This window comes from Ursus americanus, chromosome 24 (assembly GCF_024610735.1).
Source record: "Ursus americanus isolate L20-20 chromosome 24, mUrsAme1.1.p, whole genome shotgun sequence".
Classification (NCBI taxonomy): domain Eukaryota; kingdom Metazoa; phylum Chordata; class Mammalia; order Carnivora; family Ursidae; genus Ursus; species Ursus americanus.
This window is the reverse complement of record NC_142150.1, coordinates 46,991,831-47,009,048: the sequence shown is the minus strand read 5'-3', so window position 1 is coordinate 47,009,048 and position 17,218 is coordinate 46,991,831. Positions and strand designations below refer to the sequence as shown.

General features: G+C 53.9%; 1 protein-coding gene across 10 annotated transcripts in view; it reads left to right on the top strand.

Moving 5' to 3' along the window:
• AP2A2 (adaptor related protein complex 2 subunit alpha 2) overlaps positions 1 to 17,218 on the top strand; it is an 84,364-nt gene that overhangs the window by 43,961 nt on the left and 23,185 nt on the right. For 4 of the 10 annotated variants that reach the window (XM_087855155.1, XM_087855159.1, XM_087855160.1 and 1 more), the window contains 4 exons: positions 4,910 to 5,052; positions 6,634 to 6,845; positions 9,738 to 9,867; positions 13,626 to 13,727. In XM_087855155.1, the coding sequence (XP_087711281.1) occupies positions 4,910 to 5,052; positions 6,634 to 6,845; positions 9,738 to 9,867; positions 13,626 to 13,727 (587 nt within the window). Of the gene's footprint in view, positions 1 to 1,001; positions 1,180 to 1,387; positions 1,776 to 4,909; positions 5,053 to 6,633; positions 6,846 to 9,737; positions 9,868 to 13,625; positions 13,728 to 17,218 lie in introns of those variants that run through there. The other 6 variants (XM_087855158.1, XM_087855157.1, XM_087855152.1 and 3 more) reach the window with 5 other exon arrangements.

Genomic DNA, 17,218 nt, shown 5'->3' with positions numbered 1-17,218 from the left:
TAGAGAAATGTACATGATGGTTGTGCACGAAACCGTCCTGGGGAGTTACAAACACACGCGGAAGACAGTCCTAGGAGCATCAGAAAGTTGCATCTATAATCCCAAACCTTGCCTTCAAGGGAGCTGGAGGCCTATGGCTTCACGGGTGAGCTCTGTTTTTGGAGGAAGGGTGTGGGGCTTGGTCATGTGACGTGACCTGTGGGATGTAGACAGTGTCTGCCTGCCACTTTCAAACCTTAGCTCGTTTCCACTCGCCCCCGGGGGTCTTCCCATCGCCTCCATGAGAAGAACATGCTTTGGGGGCTGCTGTGCAGAGAGGGAGAGGCACCCTGCGCAGGCCTGTGCTTGTCATGTAAGCCACTGAGTTTTGGGGTGGAATGGGTCATAGTAATTATGACATTAGCCAGCACACTCTGTCTTGAAACCGTTGGAAAACAGCTGCTGTGTTACAGTTTACACGGACATGATGATTGCTTATCTCTGCTTGTCTGCAGTTTACCGGACAGCATATGCTAACGTGAATGGCCGCGGGGTGTCCCCTAAGTTCTAGGGGTGCACACGTGCATAAGGAAGTTCCCAGGAAGAACTTAGGTTATTGTAGGTGTAGAAAGACTTAAGTAAGCCACAGTTTTTATGGGGGAAGTGAAAGCTCACTGTAAGGGGTGTGCCGTGCTGGTTCCCGACTACACCAGCACCCAGTGCCTTGCCAGTGTTCGGTCATCTTTTGTGCTTTTCTTCCTGGAATATTTGACGGTATTATTTTAAAAATGGGCTTTATGAGATACTTTTCACAGTAAAATCTACTCGTCTCAAGTGTGCACTTTGAACTTTGGAAGGTGCCTGTATTTTCCAGCCGCCAGCAAAGTGCAACAGAACATTTCGAGCACCGTGACTGTTCTCTGTGCCTTTGGCTCTGAGCCACTTTCCTTAGTCTCCAGCAGCCGCAGGCCCGCTTTCAGTCACTGTAGCTTTGCTTTTCTGGAAAAGTCACGTGAACGGAACCCTGCGTAAGGTTTCTCACGGCTGCTGTCTTCACCTGAGCATGGTGCGTCCGGGGTGCGCTCGCGCTGCCTGTGCTGGTGCATCGGAGCGTGCTTCCCGCGTGTTGTGTGGACCTGCCCGTGGGCGGACGGACGTTCTTTGGGTTCCCAGTGCTTGACCGTGAGGAGCCGAGCTGCGGTGAGCATTCCCTGGGCACATGGAAGGTGTAGGCCTCACTCTGCGAGAAGCTGCCACGCAACTTTCCAGAGTGGCTGTGCGTGTTGTGCTCCTGCCTGCCATGTGAGAGCAGCCCTGGTTCTCCCACATTCTCGCCCGCACCTGGAATGGTTAATCTTGCGAGGTTTAGTTGTTGTGGTTTTAATTTGCGTCTCCCTTTTTTTTTTAGCCATTAAAATCAGTAAGCATCATAGAGAGTAAAGAAAACGCCTCGGGTCTCTGGGGACTTGGGGAGGAAGAGTGGATTCTCTGGTGTGAGCATTTCCAAGGCAGTTCACGGAGGACGTGGACAGAATGCCATGAGGGGCGAGGGAGCATATCGTCAGGGTGCAGAAGCGAGGAAGTCCTGTGTCCGTCCTTGGTGTCTCATTCTTTTTCCTCTTTGAGCATGAGAAGATACTTGTTGAGCACCATTCTCTGTGAGAAAAAGGGTGGAAAGGGTCATAGCTCAGAAACCATCCGGAAGAATCTGGTTACTGGGACTCGGATGTGTTGCTCTAGTGACAGAAGGTTGTGCCTGCAGCCGCACCGCTTCTTGCTGGCATCTTACTCGTCAGGTGAGAACATCTTTCTGGGCAAGATAGTGTCTGTCGGGGGGGGGGGGGCATGTTCAGACCTCACAGTGGGCTAGGTGCCTTCTCCTTGCTTTATGTGATTGCCCATGTGACCCCCCATAGGGGCTGAGGGTTTGGAAACCTGTATGTCCCAGGCCATGTCTGTGTTTAGCACAGGGGTCCTCTCCTTAAGGTACAAATGACAAATTTATGTCAGCCTGAGGTCTTTTGGGGTCGTGAGTAAAGCTTGCTGACATTGGGCCGGCTGCATCTCCCCTGTCCCTGAAGAATGGTTATCTTGGACGAATTTTGGTCATCGCCACTGTTGAAAGAGGATGGGCCTTGAGAAGCATGAGTGACTGAGTGGGTGTTACCAGGTTAATCGGTGCTGGGGTGTGGTGGGGGGGGGAGCAGGTGCTGGGGCGCAGCATTGTGCAGGTCCACAGGCTGACCTGGCTTTGACCCAGATAGCAAGCAACTCTCAGGGACACCTGCCTGTCTTTCCCACCAGCCCCAGCACTAGAGAAAGAGGGAGCTTGTTTGTGCACCTGGATACAGTGGTGACTGACTCACTCTCCAGTCTTGTATCTTAATTCTTAATATATTCTTATAGAAATACCAGGTTTTAGTCATTGTGATAGAGAGCTTTTTTCACAGTTCATGTTCGGAAATCGGCACATGTCTTAAGAGCCAGTGATATGTGGTTCTCGTAAGCCTCTGTTGTGCTCTCACTTTGTCTCAAGCGCTGCTCAGCCCTGGGTGTGCTGTCCTGCTTCGTTTCCATATTGGCCCACTGAGGAGGGGGCCGTAGAGAAGTGGGGGGGCCTCGGGCACAGACTGGATCCTGATCCTCAGTCAGGATATGGTGCGGTGTGTGGCCTGCTTTCCTGCCTCCTCTCTCCTGTGGTCTTCACAGCAAGGGAGGGACATGAGCCACCCCTTTCAGGCAGGAGAGGTGCGATTTCACAGTTTAAAATTACTGGAATAAAACCACAATTCTAACCCATGCTGAAACCAACATTTTGAGGACCATCTCAGTCTGGTCTGGTCAGGAGAGTGGAACCACAGTGGGTTAGAGGGACGGTCACTGTGCAGAACTCCTGAGCTCTGCTAAGAGTGACTGCAAGGCCCAAGGAGGTAGGGTGGCCCCTTGGGATGAAGGAGAGCCCCCAGGAGGACAGATTGGGAGGCCCCCTCCTTGGAGCAACGGGCTAGCTCAGCTCCTTGGAGAGCAGAGAAGGTAGCTGGTTTAGCCTGGCCAGGGCACAGGCTATCGGGAGTGCAAAGGGTGGTGGCTCTCCTTGTGCAGGCGAGTAGCCTGGGACTGCAGAGGGAATCTGGATGCTGGCGTGGGCATTGGGGTCACATTGAGAGGGCTGTGTGCAGGTTATGGGCAGGGTGGAGCCTAGAGGTTGTCGTGGGTCCTTGGAGCTCCTCCCGTTCTCACCCCAAACTGCACGAGGGCCCCTTCTGCAGCCTTGTCCCTCTGATGGCTTTCTACCGAGACAGCCGTGAGGGAGAGGTATGCAGAGGGGTTCTGCCTGGGGCCATTTGTGGAAGTGCCATTGGAACTGACCAGTGGCACGAGGACACTGTGTCCCTCCAGAGAGTTCTGTACTTGGGAGACTGGCTCCGTCTCCGGAAGAACGAAGAGCTGGGCCTAGCAGTGCCCTGTGGAGGGCCATGAGGACATGAGGCTCCTCACACACATGGAGGAGGTTTCTGGCACGCTCTGTCTGTGCCTGGGTCTGACTCGTGAGGGGGCTGCGTGAGTGCACACGGAGCCAGCAAGACACTTTGTTAACAGAAACAAGCATCTGGGCTGCGGAATGAGCAGAGAGCTTTTTATTTTTGAGGCCTCTCACTGAGGCCAAAGTGTAGGTTCCTGCACTTGGAGCACCTGGCGTCTCCCTCCTTGCCCAGTACACTTGAGGTAGGGGGCGCTATAGTGTCACTCTTGAGCCCAGAGGTGACTTGGTCCCTTAGTGTGCAGCCCTTGTAGCTGGCTGCTCCTGGGAAGGCTGGTGGTTTGAAACTTGCCAGAGAAAGCACTGGAGTCACCATGAACCCCGCAGCCCTAACCCCAGACCATACGAAGCTCCACAGGAGCCCCCCAGCCAGACTCCAGTACGTGTCTTGGAAGTGATGGGGAAGCCTGCCCAGGCTGCATGGGCTCCCTGTGGCAGGCCCCAAGGCGGGGGCGATCAATGGAAAGGCTTCCCTACAGGTCACTCTTGAACAGGCGAGGAGCCCCTAAGAGCAGGTGGGGCTGCATGAGGTGGGTACCTAGGGGAGGCGCGTAGGCAGAGTGTGGGCCCTGTATTCTCAGAGCTGTCATTTCTTTCCTGATTGCACTGAGCTGTGGCTCAAATAGGCAAGTCTCCCTGCTGGTGCCCTTTGGGGGCGCAGATTTCCTCTGCCACCTTCTCACTAGAGATGTAGCCCCTTCGGGTGCTCTGGCTTCAGGCAGGGTGGCCTGTTGACTCCCCTCTGGGCTAGGACCCAGGTTAGTCTGCAGCTCTCTGTGGTACCTTGTGAGTCACCAAACCCCATTCTGGCTATTGGCAATCAACCATCTATCACAGCCGCCTTAGGGCTGAGATTACATCCCCCTGAGGTCACAACCTGAGCCGAAACCATCAGGCGGACGCTGAACTGACTGAGCCGCCCACGCGCTGGCCCCCCGCCCGCCAGTCTTCTTGTGTGTGATTTCCGTGGGTGGGTGATTTGTCCTAAAACTGAAGTGAAAGGGGGATCTTTTAGAGCACACTTACCTGCCTGTGTTGACAAACTTATTTAAAAGACAGACTTGCTGGTTTAAGTTGGGGTTGGCTCCAGGGGCCCTGGCAGGGCTGTGGTTGGCCTGAGGGAGGCCCTCGGGGCCTGGCCTGCTCTGGGCTGTCTTGGGAGGGCAGAACTCTTGCTGCTAGGGATTCTGGTTTCTGTTTTTTAAGGGAAGCCAAACCTTTGGACCCTGATGTGCACCGCCCGGTGTAGCAGCGTCACTTGCACTCGGCACAGCTGTGCCAGCGTCTGGCGGGCGGCTGTCTCTCTGTGACAGGCCAGCCCGTGCTGCTGTTGTCTGGCTCCTGCTGACGACTTCTCTGCTCTCCCCGCCTCACCCACCTTTTCTGTAGGTGACAAGGCTCTTGATGGCTATAGTAAAAAAAAATACGTCTGCAAGTTGCTCTTCATCTTTCTCCTGGGTCATGACATTGACTTTGGGCACATGGAGGCCGTGAACCTGCTCAGCTCCAACAGATACACGGAGAAGCAGATCGTGAGTGTCCCGAGGGGTCGGGGCCTGGGGGCGGGGCGGCACTGAGGACATCTGAGGAGGTGGCCCCGAGGCCTCCCTTCCTCCAGGAAGCAGTCCTGCCCACCGAAGGGGCTCTTCTCCTGTGCAAGGTTCTTCTGATAAGGTGGCCGTTTCTTTTCTTGCTCTTTCTTTACAACTTCCCTGCAGTCTGGGGATTTGCTGTGGTTCTAGCCAGATGCTGCACGAAGCCCGGGCTGAATGTGATGGGTGCCTTGGGCACTCCTGTTTCCTTCCCTGCAGTGCCAGGCTAATGCCGGGCTAATGCCCTGGCACAGACCCCTTCCCCTGGTGGCCTCTTGTACAGCTTTCTGTTTCTGACAAGGATGCCACCAATGGGTGGTTTCAGAGCTGGGGCTGCAGATGGGTGCGCCCTTGCCTTGCTCCCAGCTTCTGCTGCCTTCCCAGATGGTGCTGGTACCTGGGCTCCTGAAGCCTCTCAGGCTTTGTAACTTTAGCCCTGTAGCCTCTTGGGAGTAATGATACTTTTATGTTTTCTGCAGTGTTGCAAAGTAACAGTTTCCTCCGTCCAAAAATTTAACTTACAGCAAGTAAAAAAAAAATACCCTAGGGAAGTATTGGTATTTACCCAATAAGAATTATGGTGTCTGCCATGGACCAAGCAGTGTGCTGGGAGGACCCTGGGGACATGGTGACCAGAAGCAGACGTGGGCCCTGCTTTTTTCTAGTGAGGAGATGGCATTATCCAGCCCACAGACAGAGAATTATAGCTGGGGCCAGTGCCCAGGGAAGGAGGTGCGTGGTGCCCTCTGGGACCCCACAAAGGGGGTGGCTAGTAGGGAAGGTCCCCTGGGGAGGACATCCTGAGTGGGCACAGAAGGAGGAGTTAGCTAGGGGATGAGGGCAGACAGACAGCAGGTAGCACTTGGCCAGGGGCACGTGCAGGGACTGCAGAGCCAAAGGGGCAGCAGTGGCTGGAATTGAGGCGAGGACATGGGTGTGTGGGTAGGGCCTTTCTCCCGAGACCAATAGGAAGCTGCACAGGAGTTCAGCTGCGTGGTCAGGGAGCAGATGAGTTTCAAGAAGGCCACTGTGTCCCCCTGCCCGGGGACGGTGTAGACCGGGGGGTGACACAGGGCTGGAGTTTGGCCAGTGGTGAGGGGAAACTGAGGGCACAGAAGCAGATGGACAGAGGGTAAAGCCGCAGTCAGCAGGGTTTCTGGAACTCACTGCACTTTCTTAGGGCCTTCCAGTCAGGGTCCACCCTGTTCGGGATAGCAGTGAGTCCAGCTTGCTCACACATGGTACCACGGATAGGTGAGTGAGACGGGCGGTGGGGATGAGGAGGACATCTGGCTAAGTGCCACTTAGGTGCGTCCCACAGGGTTGTCTCATGGCAGAGCTGGAAGGAGACGCTTTGCTTCTTTGATGGAACTGGTGTTTTCATCAGAGTGGCCTGACTCCTCCTGCAGGGCACAGGCAGACTGGAGGAGGCTTCCCGAAGGCTGGACGTGTGTGTACTGTTTCCCCATGTTGGCTCCAGTGCTCATGAGCTCTCTGTCCTCTTGTCTCTCCGGAACCCAGGGCTACCTCTTCATCTCTGTGCTGGTGAACTCCAATAGTGAGCTGATCCGGCTCATCAACAACGCCATCAAGAATGACCTGGCCAGCCGGAACCCCACCTTCATGGGTCTGGCCCTGCACTGCATTGCCAACGTGGGCAGCCGCGAGATGGCCGAGGCCTTCGCTGGGGAGATTCCGAAAATCCTTGTAGCTGGGTATGTCTCTTGTGTGAAGTAAGTCAAGTATGTAATTATGTAAAGAATTTATCGGAAGAGTTCATCTGCCTGTCTTAGGTGGTGGGGGGCCCATATGTCTCGGTGCCTCCACTCATACCGTTGCTCCCCCAGTAACACCGGGGTTTTCAAGATGATGAAAGAAGAACCCTGCCAACCACAACCAACCAAGAAGGGCCGCAGAAGAAGGGATGCAGTCGTGCTGTGGTGTGGCACAGGGCCCCTTCTTGCCCTTTCTCAGGAGAGTTACCGAGGAAGAGGTCCAGCACTCAAATCCCGAGAATTCTTAGAAACCCACTTCCACCCCCTTGAATTTGGAGAAAGGCCACACAGCGCTGAGCAGGTGGCTCTGGAGGAGTTTGAGACCATGCTGGGCTGTTCAGTGCCATGGGGTACGGCAGAGGCGGGGTGCTGCTTCGTGTTCCAGGACTCTGCTGAGTTGGGAAACTAACCCAGGGCCCACACCCTGGTGACGCATCTGGCTCAACAAGGGCCCCAGTCCTGGGCACTTCGTCAGGACTTGGGGGACCAGCTCCTCCAGGACGACTGGCAGTGAGCAGACCGAGGCCACAGCGCTCTGGGCATGGATGCCAGGGATACTGCCTCATATCCTGCAGTGCACGGGATGCCCCGCCCCAAGGGTCGGCTGTACCTTGGGGGCGAGCCCTGGCCTAGACGAGTGAGGGCAAGGGCTGTGGCCTCATAAGCCCCGGAGGAGTGTCCGAGGCATGTGCTGCCAGAGGCAGACAGGCCAGGCTGGAGGCGAGGCCCCAGAGGACTGTGAGTGGGGAAGGCTCACAGATAGTGTGCCAGCAGCAGGTCGTGCACTGGAAGGGACTGCAGAGCCGAGGAACCAGGTGGGGGGCCGAGATGATGCCATTCCATGTCTGCTGATGGGGTCTGCAGGGCACGGCGGGCACCCCGAGAGTGAAATTACCAAGACGGAAGAGGCTCAGGTCCGTCTGGAAGATGCCTGGGGAGGGTGTGGGCTCAGGGCCTGATGGTGCTCTTTCTTCCTCCCCTGTTAGGGCTGCTCCAGGGCCTTCCCTGGGCCTCTTGCTCCCTCTGGCTGTTGCTTGGCCTCTTCCCCGTTCCTGGCACATACCAGTGAACACGTCTGTGTATTGCCTGCCTCCGCCCTCAGAAGACAAGCTCCCTGGGGCCTGAGGTTTTTGTCTGCTATGGCTGTTGCTTTATTTCCAGCATTTGAACCGTACCTGGTAAATGGTACTTGCTTGTTAAATACCTGTTGGATGAACGAGGTGTAAAACAGACAGAGGTAATCTCTGGCAAGTATTCAGATGATAATTCAAGAACCTTCTCCTGAAATAAAGGATGGACTGCATTTGCAGATTGAAAGGACATAGAGGGTGCACAGCACGGCCCAGCCTGGATGAACACGGATGTGGATGGGTGAGAAGAGAGGCCTGCTGCGAGAAGACAGCTGAGCCATGTCTGCGAGTTACCAGGCCTGGGGGCCTGGGTGGGGCCATGTCTAGCTGAAGTGTCTTGTCAGAGTCAAGGTCACAGAGTCAGGTCACTGCGCCAGAACTGGCATGTTGGGGACGGGACGGTAGGGCTCAGTTGGCACTCAGAAAGAGAAGCTGCCCAGGTCCTGGGCTCTGGGCCCTGGCCTGACACAACTGAAAGTAGGCGGCGCTCTCCCTGGCTTCCCCAGGGATGCTGGGTGTTGTATTTCCAGTGCGGACGTCAGAGCCGTGTGGGGACGGCGGGGCGGGAAGGCTCTCCTGTGCTAGTTAGGATGCGCTGTTGCAATCATAGAGACACACTGGCTAGTTGAAGCCAGCGCGGTTGTGCCATGAGGCCTGCAGGGTGCACTGCCCTGCTACTCCTTGTGAGGAGGGCGTGGGGCCAGAGACGGGCATGTGTCTGTTGCTCCCCAGTGCTTTTAGCATCCGACAGAATTTTTTACTAAGGTAATTTCTCTTTGGAGTAGAATGGGGAGCGGTGTGGGGACTTCTCATGTTGGGTTGGACTCATTTAGGAATGAGAAAGCTACCAGGGAGGTAGATGGTAAAGATAGCCCCAAACCCTCAAACCCTTCTCTTCCTTCTGCGTGGGACAAGAGCCTCTGTGGCTTCGACCCATGCTCTGGGAACGCTGACTTGTTCTCTTCCAGACAGCCTGCACCGGACTGCTCGGTGGTGGGCTGTTGCTTTCCCGGCGGCTCAGCCGAGTTCGGCTGGGGTAGGGGGAGGAGGGATAAACAGAGCATTGGGAACATTGTCTGCCCTCAACCAATGTTAAAGCCTGAACAGGAAACCCTCCAAATGCCCCTCTCCTGGGGTGTCTGCAGTTGCTCTGACCTAGCTTCTCAGTGTTCGCTGCGTTCCTAGGACGCTGGGCTCCACAGTGCAAGAGCCCTACTTTTCACAACCATGGTTCAGGGCGAGACGGAATCACCAGGGGAGTTTTGTGGCAGTGCAAGGCTCTCTGAGTGTGTTAGTAAGTGAATTGTAAAAAAAAAAAAAAAAAAAAAAAAAAGTCACTGTAATCCAAACAAAGAGGAACATTCGTTGACTACGCTCCATCTTGCATAGCCAAGGTCATATTCAGCAGTTGGGAAAAACACCAGAACTGACACTTCTGGAGATGAGCGACTTCCCGGCAGGACTCTGCTGCGGATTGTCTTTGAGGTGGAGTCAAGAGCAGGTCTTCAGTGCAGTCCCCCGTCTGTCACTGTCCAGACGCGGCACGCACAGAGACCTCTCACAGGAGGGGGCATGACCTTGAGCCCACGGAGAGGGTGAAGCCACCTGGTCTGCAGGTTGCTCTGGGCTATACTCTGTGAGGCTTGGGGCCATGCTTAGCTTGTTGGGGCCACAGGGGGTGCGGGGTGTTCTCGAGTGACCACCAGTGTCTGTCTTTCAGAGACACCATGGACAGTGTGAAGCAGAGTGCCGCCCTGTGTTTGCTGCGCTTGTACAGAACGTCTCCTGATCTCGTCCCCATGGGGGACTGGACGTCCCGAGTGGTGCACCTTCTCAATGACCAGCATTTGGTAAATGCCTTTGGACTAGCGTCCGTGCTTGCCCCACCGAGTAACCATTTCCGGAGTCGCCATTGTGAAAGCAGCTCAGTGTGGCGTCTCATGATGCCGGGGGGGAGACTGCCGCAGCTCAGCCTATTGAGCATGTGAGCACTTGAGGGCCTCTGTGGCTGGGCGAGGAGCTCCCCCCTACCCGGGGACGGGCCAGTGCAGACATGGCCTCTGGCCCACTGCATAACTCGTCATCGGAAGGGCCTCCTGCAGGCTCGGGCTGCGCAGGTGAATGAGACAGAGATCAGTGTCTTCTAGAAATAACCTGTCCAGGGAGGGCATTCCACATGGTATGCTTGTCTGGGTGGGGTGTTGAGGAGGGCATCCTGTGACCCCGACCTTAGTTCCGGCATGGCCATTGCACAGGTCAGGCCCGACTGTCCTCCCTGTGTCATAGAGAAGGACAGGGAGGCATAGGGTGACTTGGCGGTAGTGGTTAGACGTGGGACACGGGAGTTGTCCACACTGGAAGAGGCACACAGGGACATGACACCAGGAGGCAGGGTCAAGTAAGAGGAGATGTTGGGCACAGTGGCTTTGTGTTGAGGGAGTTCTAGAGTATAAATGAGAGAATTGAAATTCAACACAGATTTTTCCTGCTGAGGAGGTAGGTATGAGTATGTTAGCTGGTTACTGTGTTTTTTCCCAGAAAGGAATCTACCTTAAAAATTAAATTAACAATAGGGGCGCCTTCAGTCGGTTGAGCATCCAGCTCTTGATTTTGGCTCAGGTCATGATCTCCGGGTTGTGGGATTGAGCCCCGTAGCGGGCTCCGTGCTCAGTGAGGAGCCTCCTTGAGATTCTCTCTTTCCCTCTGCCCTTCATTCCTTCTCCCTCTCCAAAAAAACAATTAATTAAAAATAAATGATTGCGGCATGCAGATTTACAGGAGAGCTGGTGGCTGTGTCACAGCATGCAGATTTACAGGAGAGCTGGTGGCTGTGTCACGGCATGCAGATTTACAGGAGAGCTGGTGGCTGTGTCGCGGCATGCAGATTTACAGGAGAGCTGGTGGCTGTGTCGCGGCATGCAGATTTACAGGAGAGCGCTGGTGGCTGTGTCGCGGCATGCAGATTTACAGGAGAGCGCTGGTGGCTGTGTCACTGCATGCAGATTTACAGGAGAGCGCTGGTGGCTGTGTCGCGGCATGCAGATTTACAGGAGAGCTGGTGGCTGTGTCGCGGCATGCAGATTTATAGGAGAGCTGGTGGCTGTGTCGCGGCATGCAGATTTACAGGAGAGCTGGTGGCTGTGTCGCGGCATGCAGATTTACAGGAGAGCGCTGGTGGCTGTGTCGCGGCATGCAGATTTACAGGAGAGCGCTGGTGGCTGTGTCGCGGCATGCAGATTTACAGGAGAGCTGGTGGCTGTGTCGGCACACTTGCTGCGCTGTGGCAGCCCCGTGGGCTGTTCCCTCGTTGTCGCGGCCCACGCTTCCTGGGATGTTTGTGTCCAAGCAGGGCAGCCCTTCTGCAGAATGGAGCGTGGTCTGTGCAGCCATGTTGTAGGGAGAGGGGAAGCCCCTGGGCGGCGGCGTTGGGCGTGCACGCCGGGTCACTCGGTGCTGCTCGGTTTGCTCAGGTTCACACTCTGCCCGTGCAGTGGGGAAGCCATGTGGGAGGCTGTGAGGCTTGAGGCCACAAGTTGCCCTCCAGGCAGACCCTAGGAGGCAGGGGGACCTTTTCTACTTTCGCACATATGGAAACTGGGGCTCAGAGGGCTTCAGTGGCTTTTTGCAGATGCAGAGCTGAGCCAGGAGGTGATGAAGGCTCAGAGCCGGGGCAGCTCAGGGACCCTGGCCACACGGCCAGCACGTGTTCACAGTTGGCGCTTCGCAGAGTGGTGGCCGCGAGGGCGCCTCTCCTTTGACACGGTGTGCTCCTGTAGCTGCAGCTGTGTGGTTTGCTTTCACAGTTTAATGAGCACGACTGTGTCTCACCAGCTGCACTGCCGGCCACCATAGCCCAGCTCGAAGAGGGGAAAGAAGAGGGGCTGGCCCAGCCGGACACAGGAAGGCCAAGCCTGTCATCCTGCTTTTTCCATCTCTGCTCTTCTTGGCATGTGTTCTGCTTTCTTGGCGGCTGTCCCTTATGTGGTTGTGGCTTCTGTGTCCTACATCTCCTGGCTTTGTCACTAAAGATGGCCTGAGATTTGGCTTTGTCTCACGGTCAGGAATGCCCAGGAGGAGAGTCAGCTGGCCATGCAGAGCCGGCAAGCCCCTGTATGCCCTGTGTTCTGAGAGCAGGGGAGGAGCCTGGGGGTCTGCGTGGGGTAGGGTAGTGCACCGTGGCCAGAGGGGCAGCACTGGGGGCCATTTGGGCTTCCCCTGGTCTTCTCACACTGCCCTTCCTACGAAGACTCCTGCTGGGAGAAGCTGTGCTCGGGAGCCAGCGAGTCCCAGACAACTCTCGTCAGAATATGGAGGCTTGTTCTATCATCCCGGTGGGCCAGGCTGAGCCCCAAACTCTTAGGAGCCCTGCTGAGTGACTCTGCCCAGGTGGAATTTGCATGTTTACAAATACGGAGTTTTGTTAGAGCTCTCTTGGGAGGGAAACCGGTTGGTACTTGTTTTGCTCACTGAGAAATGGACATTGAGGCCAGTTAGATCCGTTTCTTTAAGGCAGCTCCCAGGTCGTCGTTAGAAAGCTGAAGGAGCCGCTCAGCTGTGGCCGGGAGCTCACTCTCATCACACCTCTGTAGCTGCAGAAACTGCCGCCCTTGTCCCACCTGCTCAGGAGCGAGGTGGAGGAGGACCAGAGGGATTACACAGTGATCCGAGTGGCTTCCTGAACTTTGTGTCTTCATTGTCAAACCTCGTTCATTTGTTTTATCTATTTCATATTTACAAGAGAACTTCTTTACTTAAGCAGTATTTTCTTTCAAGAGGCACGACTTGGTGGGAGCAACTCCTAGTTGTCTTGGGACCATAGCAGAGGTGTCCCGTGTTGCGTGGTGGGGGGTCCCTGTGCACTGAGGCCAGGCACTGCGGGGGGTGGTGCTCTGCAGGAAAGGGTCTCACCGGGGCCTGGGGTGCTTCAGGGACCAGCATGGCAGGGATACGGCCTGGACCTCTTTTCAGGAAGGGGAATAATGAGCTCTTTCAGTTGCTGTTTTCCACAGTCTCGCTTTTGGGTTGTAAAGATTCAAAGGATTCCAAAGGTAGTGTCTCCCTCCCCAGGCCCTACAGAGTGGTGTTTGTTTTTTTTTTTTTAAATTTTATTTTTATTTTTAAGTAATCTCTATACCCAACATTGGGGCGCAAACGCACAACTCCGATATCAAGAGTTGTGTGCTCTACTGGCTGAGCCAGCTGGGGACCCCTACACAGAGTGATTTAAATTAGGGGCAGCAGTGAGCGCAGCTGACCCTAGGGCTGGACAGGTGGCCAGACCCCGAGGAAAGCATTAGGGCAGGTAGAGACTCGGGCGGAGCTGTTGCTGCCCTCCGCTGGCCTCCACTGAGGCAGGGATCTGGGCCACTAGTATTGCTGGGTGCCCAGGTTCTCAGAGAGAAGCTCCAGAAGGAAAATGACAGACATGTGCTATCTCAGTTTTTAAAGACACTGTGGGCCAGTCAAAGTAGTTCTGAATCTGGCCCAGGGTCTCCAGGTTGTTGCTCTCGGTTTTACATTTTATCTGGAAAATGAGTTTACAGTGAGAAGTCAGCATCAGGCATGTTGGCTGTGGTCACGGTGTGTATTTGTTGTGTGTTTGCTCCAGGGCGTGGTGACCGCCGCCACCAGCCTCATCACCACCTTGGCACAGAAGAATCCTGAGGAGTTCAAGACCTCTGTCTCCCTGGCCGTCTCCAGATTAAGCAGGGTAAGTCTGTTGATGGGGAACGGGTCTCGGGGTGCATTTTTGTCTTAGTTATTTTATTTAATTAACATATTAGATTACTGTTTAGAATGCAAGATATTCGGCTCAGTTTGTAAATTCAGGACTGAGAATTTGTCTTGGTTAGGTATTCATTGGGTTTTCTTTCAACCTTTTTGCCCGCTGAGAAACGTCCTGTCCGTATGGGAAAGGGCCTCGAGTAAAGCAGCGCAGCCCACGGTCGTGTCAGCTGAGTGCTGCTCAGCTGGGTGGGGAACAGGGTTGCTGGTGGTGCCCCGCACTGTAGGGAGCCCTGACCTCATTTGGGTGGCCTCACTCTTTTCTTTCCTTTGCTGCCTGAGCATGTGTCCTTCACTCAGACATCCAGCTGTGACTGTGTCCTGAGTCGTGCACAGGGACCCTGCGGATGGCATGTGTTCTTTTGTGTTTGATGCGTAGAGCTCCACCCTGGGGAGCTGGCGGGTTTGTTCTGTGTGCCGTTTCTTCATGTTTGATGCTGTGTAGACTTTGTGTGAATGCACCGCAACATACTAACCCGTTGTCTTGTCTGACACCGAGGCGGTTGGGAGTGACCCGCTGTGAGCAGCTCGGCTGTCTCTTGGCACGTGCGTGTGTGCGTGTGTGTGGATGGCTGGGGGACTGTGCCTGGAGGTGGCATCACTGGGTCAGGGAGTGGCAACGGTTCACCTTGAGGGCACCAGAGCAGCTTTTAGGCAGCTGTACCGACTGGCTGTTCTGCCAGCAGTGTGCAGTTCCCCACGGCTCTGCGTCTTGGTTTTAGATGTAAACCATTCTGGGGGGAGGTGGCAGTGTCTCATTGTGATTTAAATCTGCATTTTCTTGATTATCATCCGGGGTGAGCAGCTTTGCATGTTTGTTGCTTTTTTGAGTGTCTTTTGTGAAGTTTCTACTAAGTGTTTTGCTCATTTTTCTACAGTTACCTTTTTGTTGTTTTGTAGAAGAAATTCTTTATATATTTTAGATATGAGCATTTTGTTGGTTACGTTAGGTTGAACCAAACTGCCCACAATTTAACCATTATTGGTTTTCAAAAATGGCATCTTTGTATGCTTTAGTCTGCTCTGTGTTTAAGAAATCTTGTCCTCGTCTGTAACTCTCTTGGTGAAGTCTCCTGTGATCCCAGCTTCCCCATTTCAGTGCGCTAACCCTGTCTTTTATGGCTCGTGGTTTTTGTGCCCTGTCTGTGGAGTCTGCCCTGTTCTGTGGTTTCAGGTTGACAAGCTGCCTTGGCACTGGTTTCTGTGTGTACCAGTTGTCCAGGTGCCACTGCTGAACAGCCGCCCCCACCCCCCAGCAGTGCCACCTTGGCCATAAACCAGTGGGCTATGTCTGTGGCCCCTTCCTTGCTGTCTCTGTTCACCTTGCACGGTGGCATGCTGTCTTAGGTACTGGAACTCCATGTCCAGTGCAGCACGCTCTCGTATCTTGTTCTCTCACCCCCAAAATCCTGTTGGGATTGTAGGTCAGTTTTGAGAGAATTAAAATCTTTACAGTATTGTCTTTGCATCCATGACCATGGTATCCCTCTCCGTTTATTTGGAGAGTTACTTTAATTTTTCTCACTCATGTCTGTAACTTTTTGAGTAGAGATTCTTTTATCTGTTGTTAGATTTATCTTTATACAGTTTATTTTTAAAATGGTATTCTTCATGATATCTTTTTTTAAAAAAAGATTTTATTATTTGGGAGAGAGCAAGCATGAGTGGGGGGAGCAGTAGAGGGAGATGGAGAAGCAGGCTCCCCACTGATCAAGGAGCCCGATGTGGGGCTCGATCCCAGGACCCTGAGATCAGGACCTGAGCCAGTGTCAGATACTTAACCTACTGAGCCACCCAGGCGCCCCTCAGTGATGTCTTAAAATGTGTGTTTTTTTTTTTTAAAGATTTTATTTATTTAACAGAGAGAGAGACAGCCAGAGAGAGAGAACACAAGCAGGGGGAGTGGGAAAGGAAAAAGCAGGCTCCCAGCGGAGGAGCCTGATGTGGGGCTCGATCCCATAACGCTGGGATCACGCCCTGAGCCGAAGGCAGACGCTTAACGACTGAGCCACCCAGGCGCCCCTAAAATGTGTTTTATAACTACTCTGTGTTGGTTTGTGTAAATGATTTTTGTACATTGATCTTGGGAGTTGGCAACTCTGACAGACTCACTAATCCTATTATTATTATTATTATTATTTTTTAAAGATTTTAATTATTTGTCAGAGAGAGACAGTGAGTGCACAAGCAGGGGGAGCGGCAGAGGCAGAGGCAGAGGGAGAAGCAGGCTCCCCACCGAGCAGGGAGCCTGATGTGGGGCTCGATCCCTGGACCCTGGGATCCTGACCTGAGCCGAAGGCAGACGCTCAATCATCTGAGCCCCCCAGGCGCCCTCACTTAGTAATCTTAGTAATTTATGTGTAGATTGCATTAGATGATCTTTGTCCTCCATCATGCCTGTGGACAGTGAGTTTTCTTTACCAGCCTGCATTTGTCAGTGTTTCCTGCTTTCTGGCTCCCACTCAGCCCTCCACACAGTGTGTACTATGAAAGGGGATTTTCTTCCTGGGGAAGTCTCCCTCCTGCCCTCCCTCCTGTCAGAGGGGAGTCTTCAGTGTCTTACCATGACGAGTAGTGTTTGCTGGTTTTGTTGACGTTGGTTCCTTTCTGTGTCTTGCCTGACGTCTTTATCTGTGGGTTAAGTGGTGGAGCCATTTGAAAGTAGGATTTCTTTGTGGAACATTTCTTATTTTGGATAAAACTTATTTAATAAGTTATGGGCCTTTATATTTTCTGTCCTTTCATCAGTTTTGGGTAAGTTGCATTTTCCCGATGTTTGCAGATTTCTCTAAATATTCAAACATCTCTGCGTGTTGGGGTGCGGGTCGTAGTGCTGCCCCCTTCTCGGTCTTGCCTCGGGGTGTTTTTGCCTTCTCACTTCCCCCATGAGCCTGTCGAGCTTGATGACTTCTGACCTGGTGGCTCTCTCTGTTGTGTTTTCCTCTCTGGCAGCTTTCTGTTCCTGTCCTTGTTTTATTCCCTTTACTTTCTTGGGTTAGTTTGCTGGTCCCTTTGTGTATCTTTGGGATGAATTCTTCCTTGCTTTTATTTTGTATTTGTTTCAAATGTGTGCATGTATAAGCTGTAAGTTTCTTAGCATGGCTTTAGCTGCGTGTGGCAGCCTGCGTTGGCTCCTTCTGTCCTGCTCCTGTGCCTGTAGGCCCTCTGCTTGCTCTGCTCGTCCTGCCCATGCTTCCCCAGCGCCGAGCTCACCTTCCTGCAGGAGGGGCCACGTCCTGAGCCTGGGCCGCTGTCTTGCAGCTGAGGGCGGGGGTCAGGGTGAAGCCTTCCTGAACATGCTTACATATGACCTAAAATGTCACACCTGTGAGCTTTGTTGGGTGGTGCTCCTCTGACCTCCATGACATGGGGAGGGGGTGAGGAAGGCACTGGGCTGTGTGCTAGTGGAAGTGACAT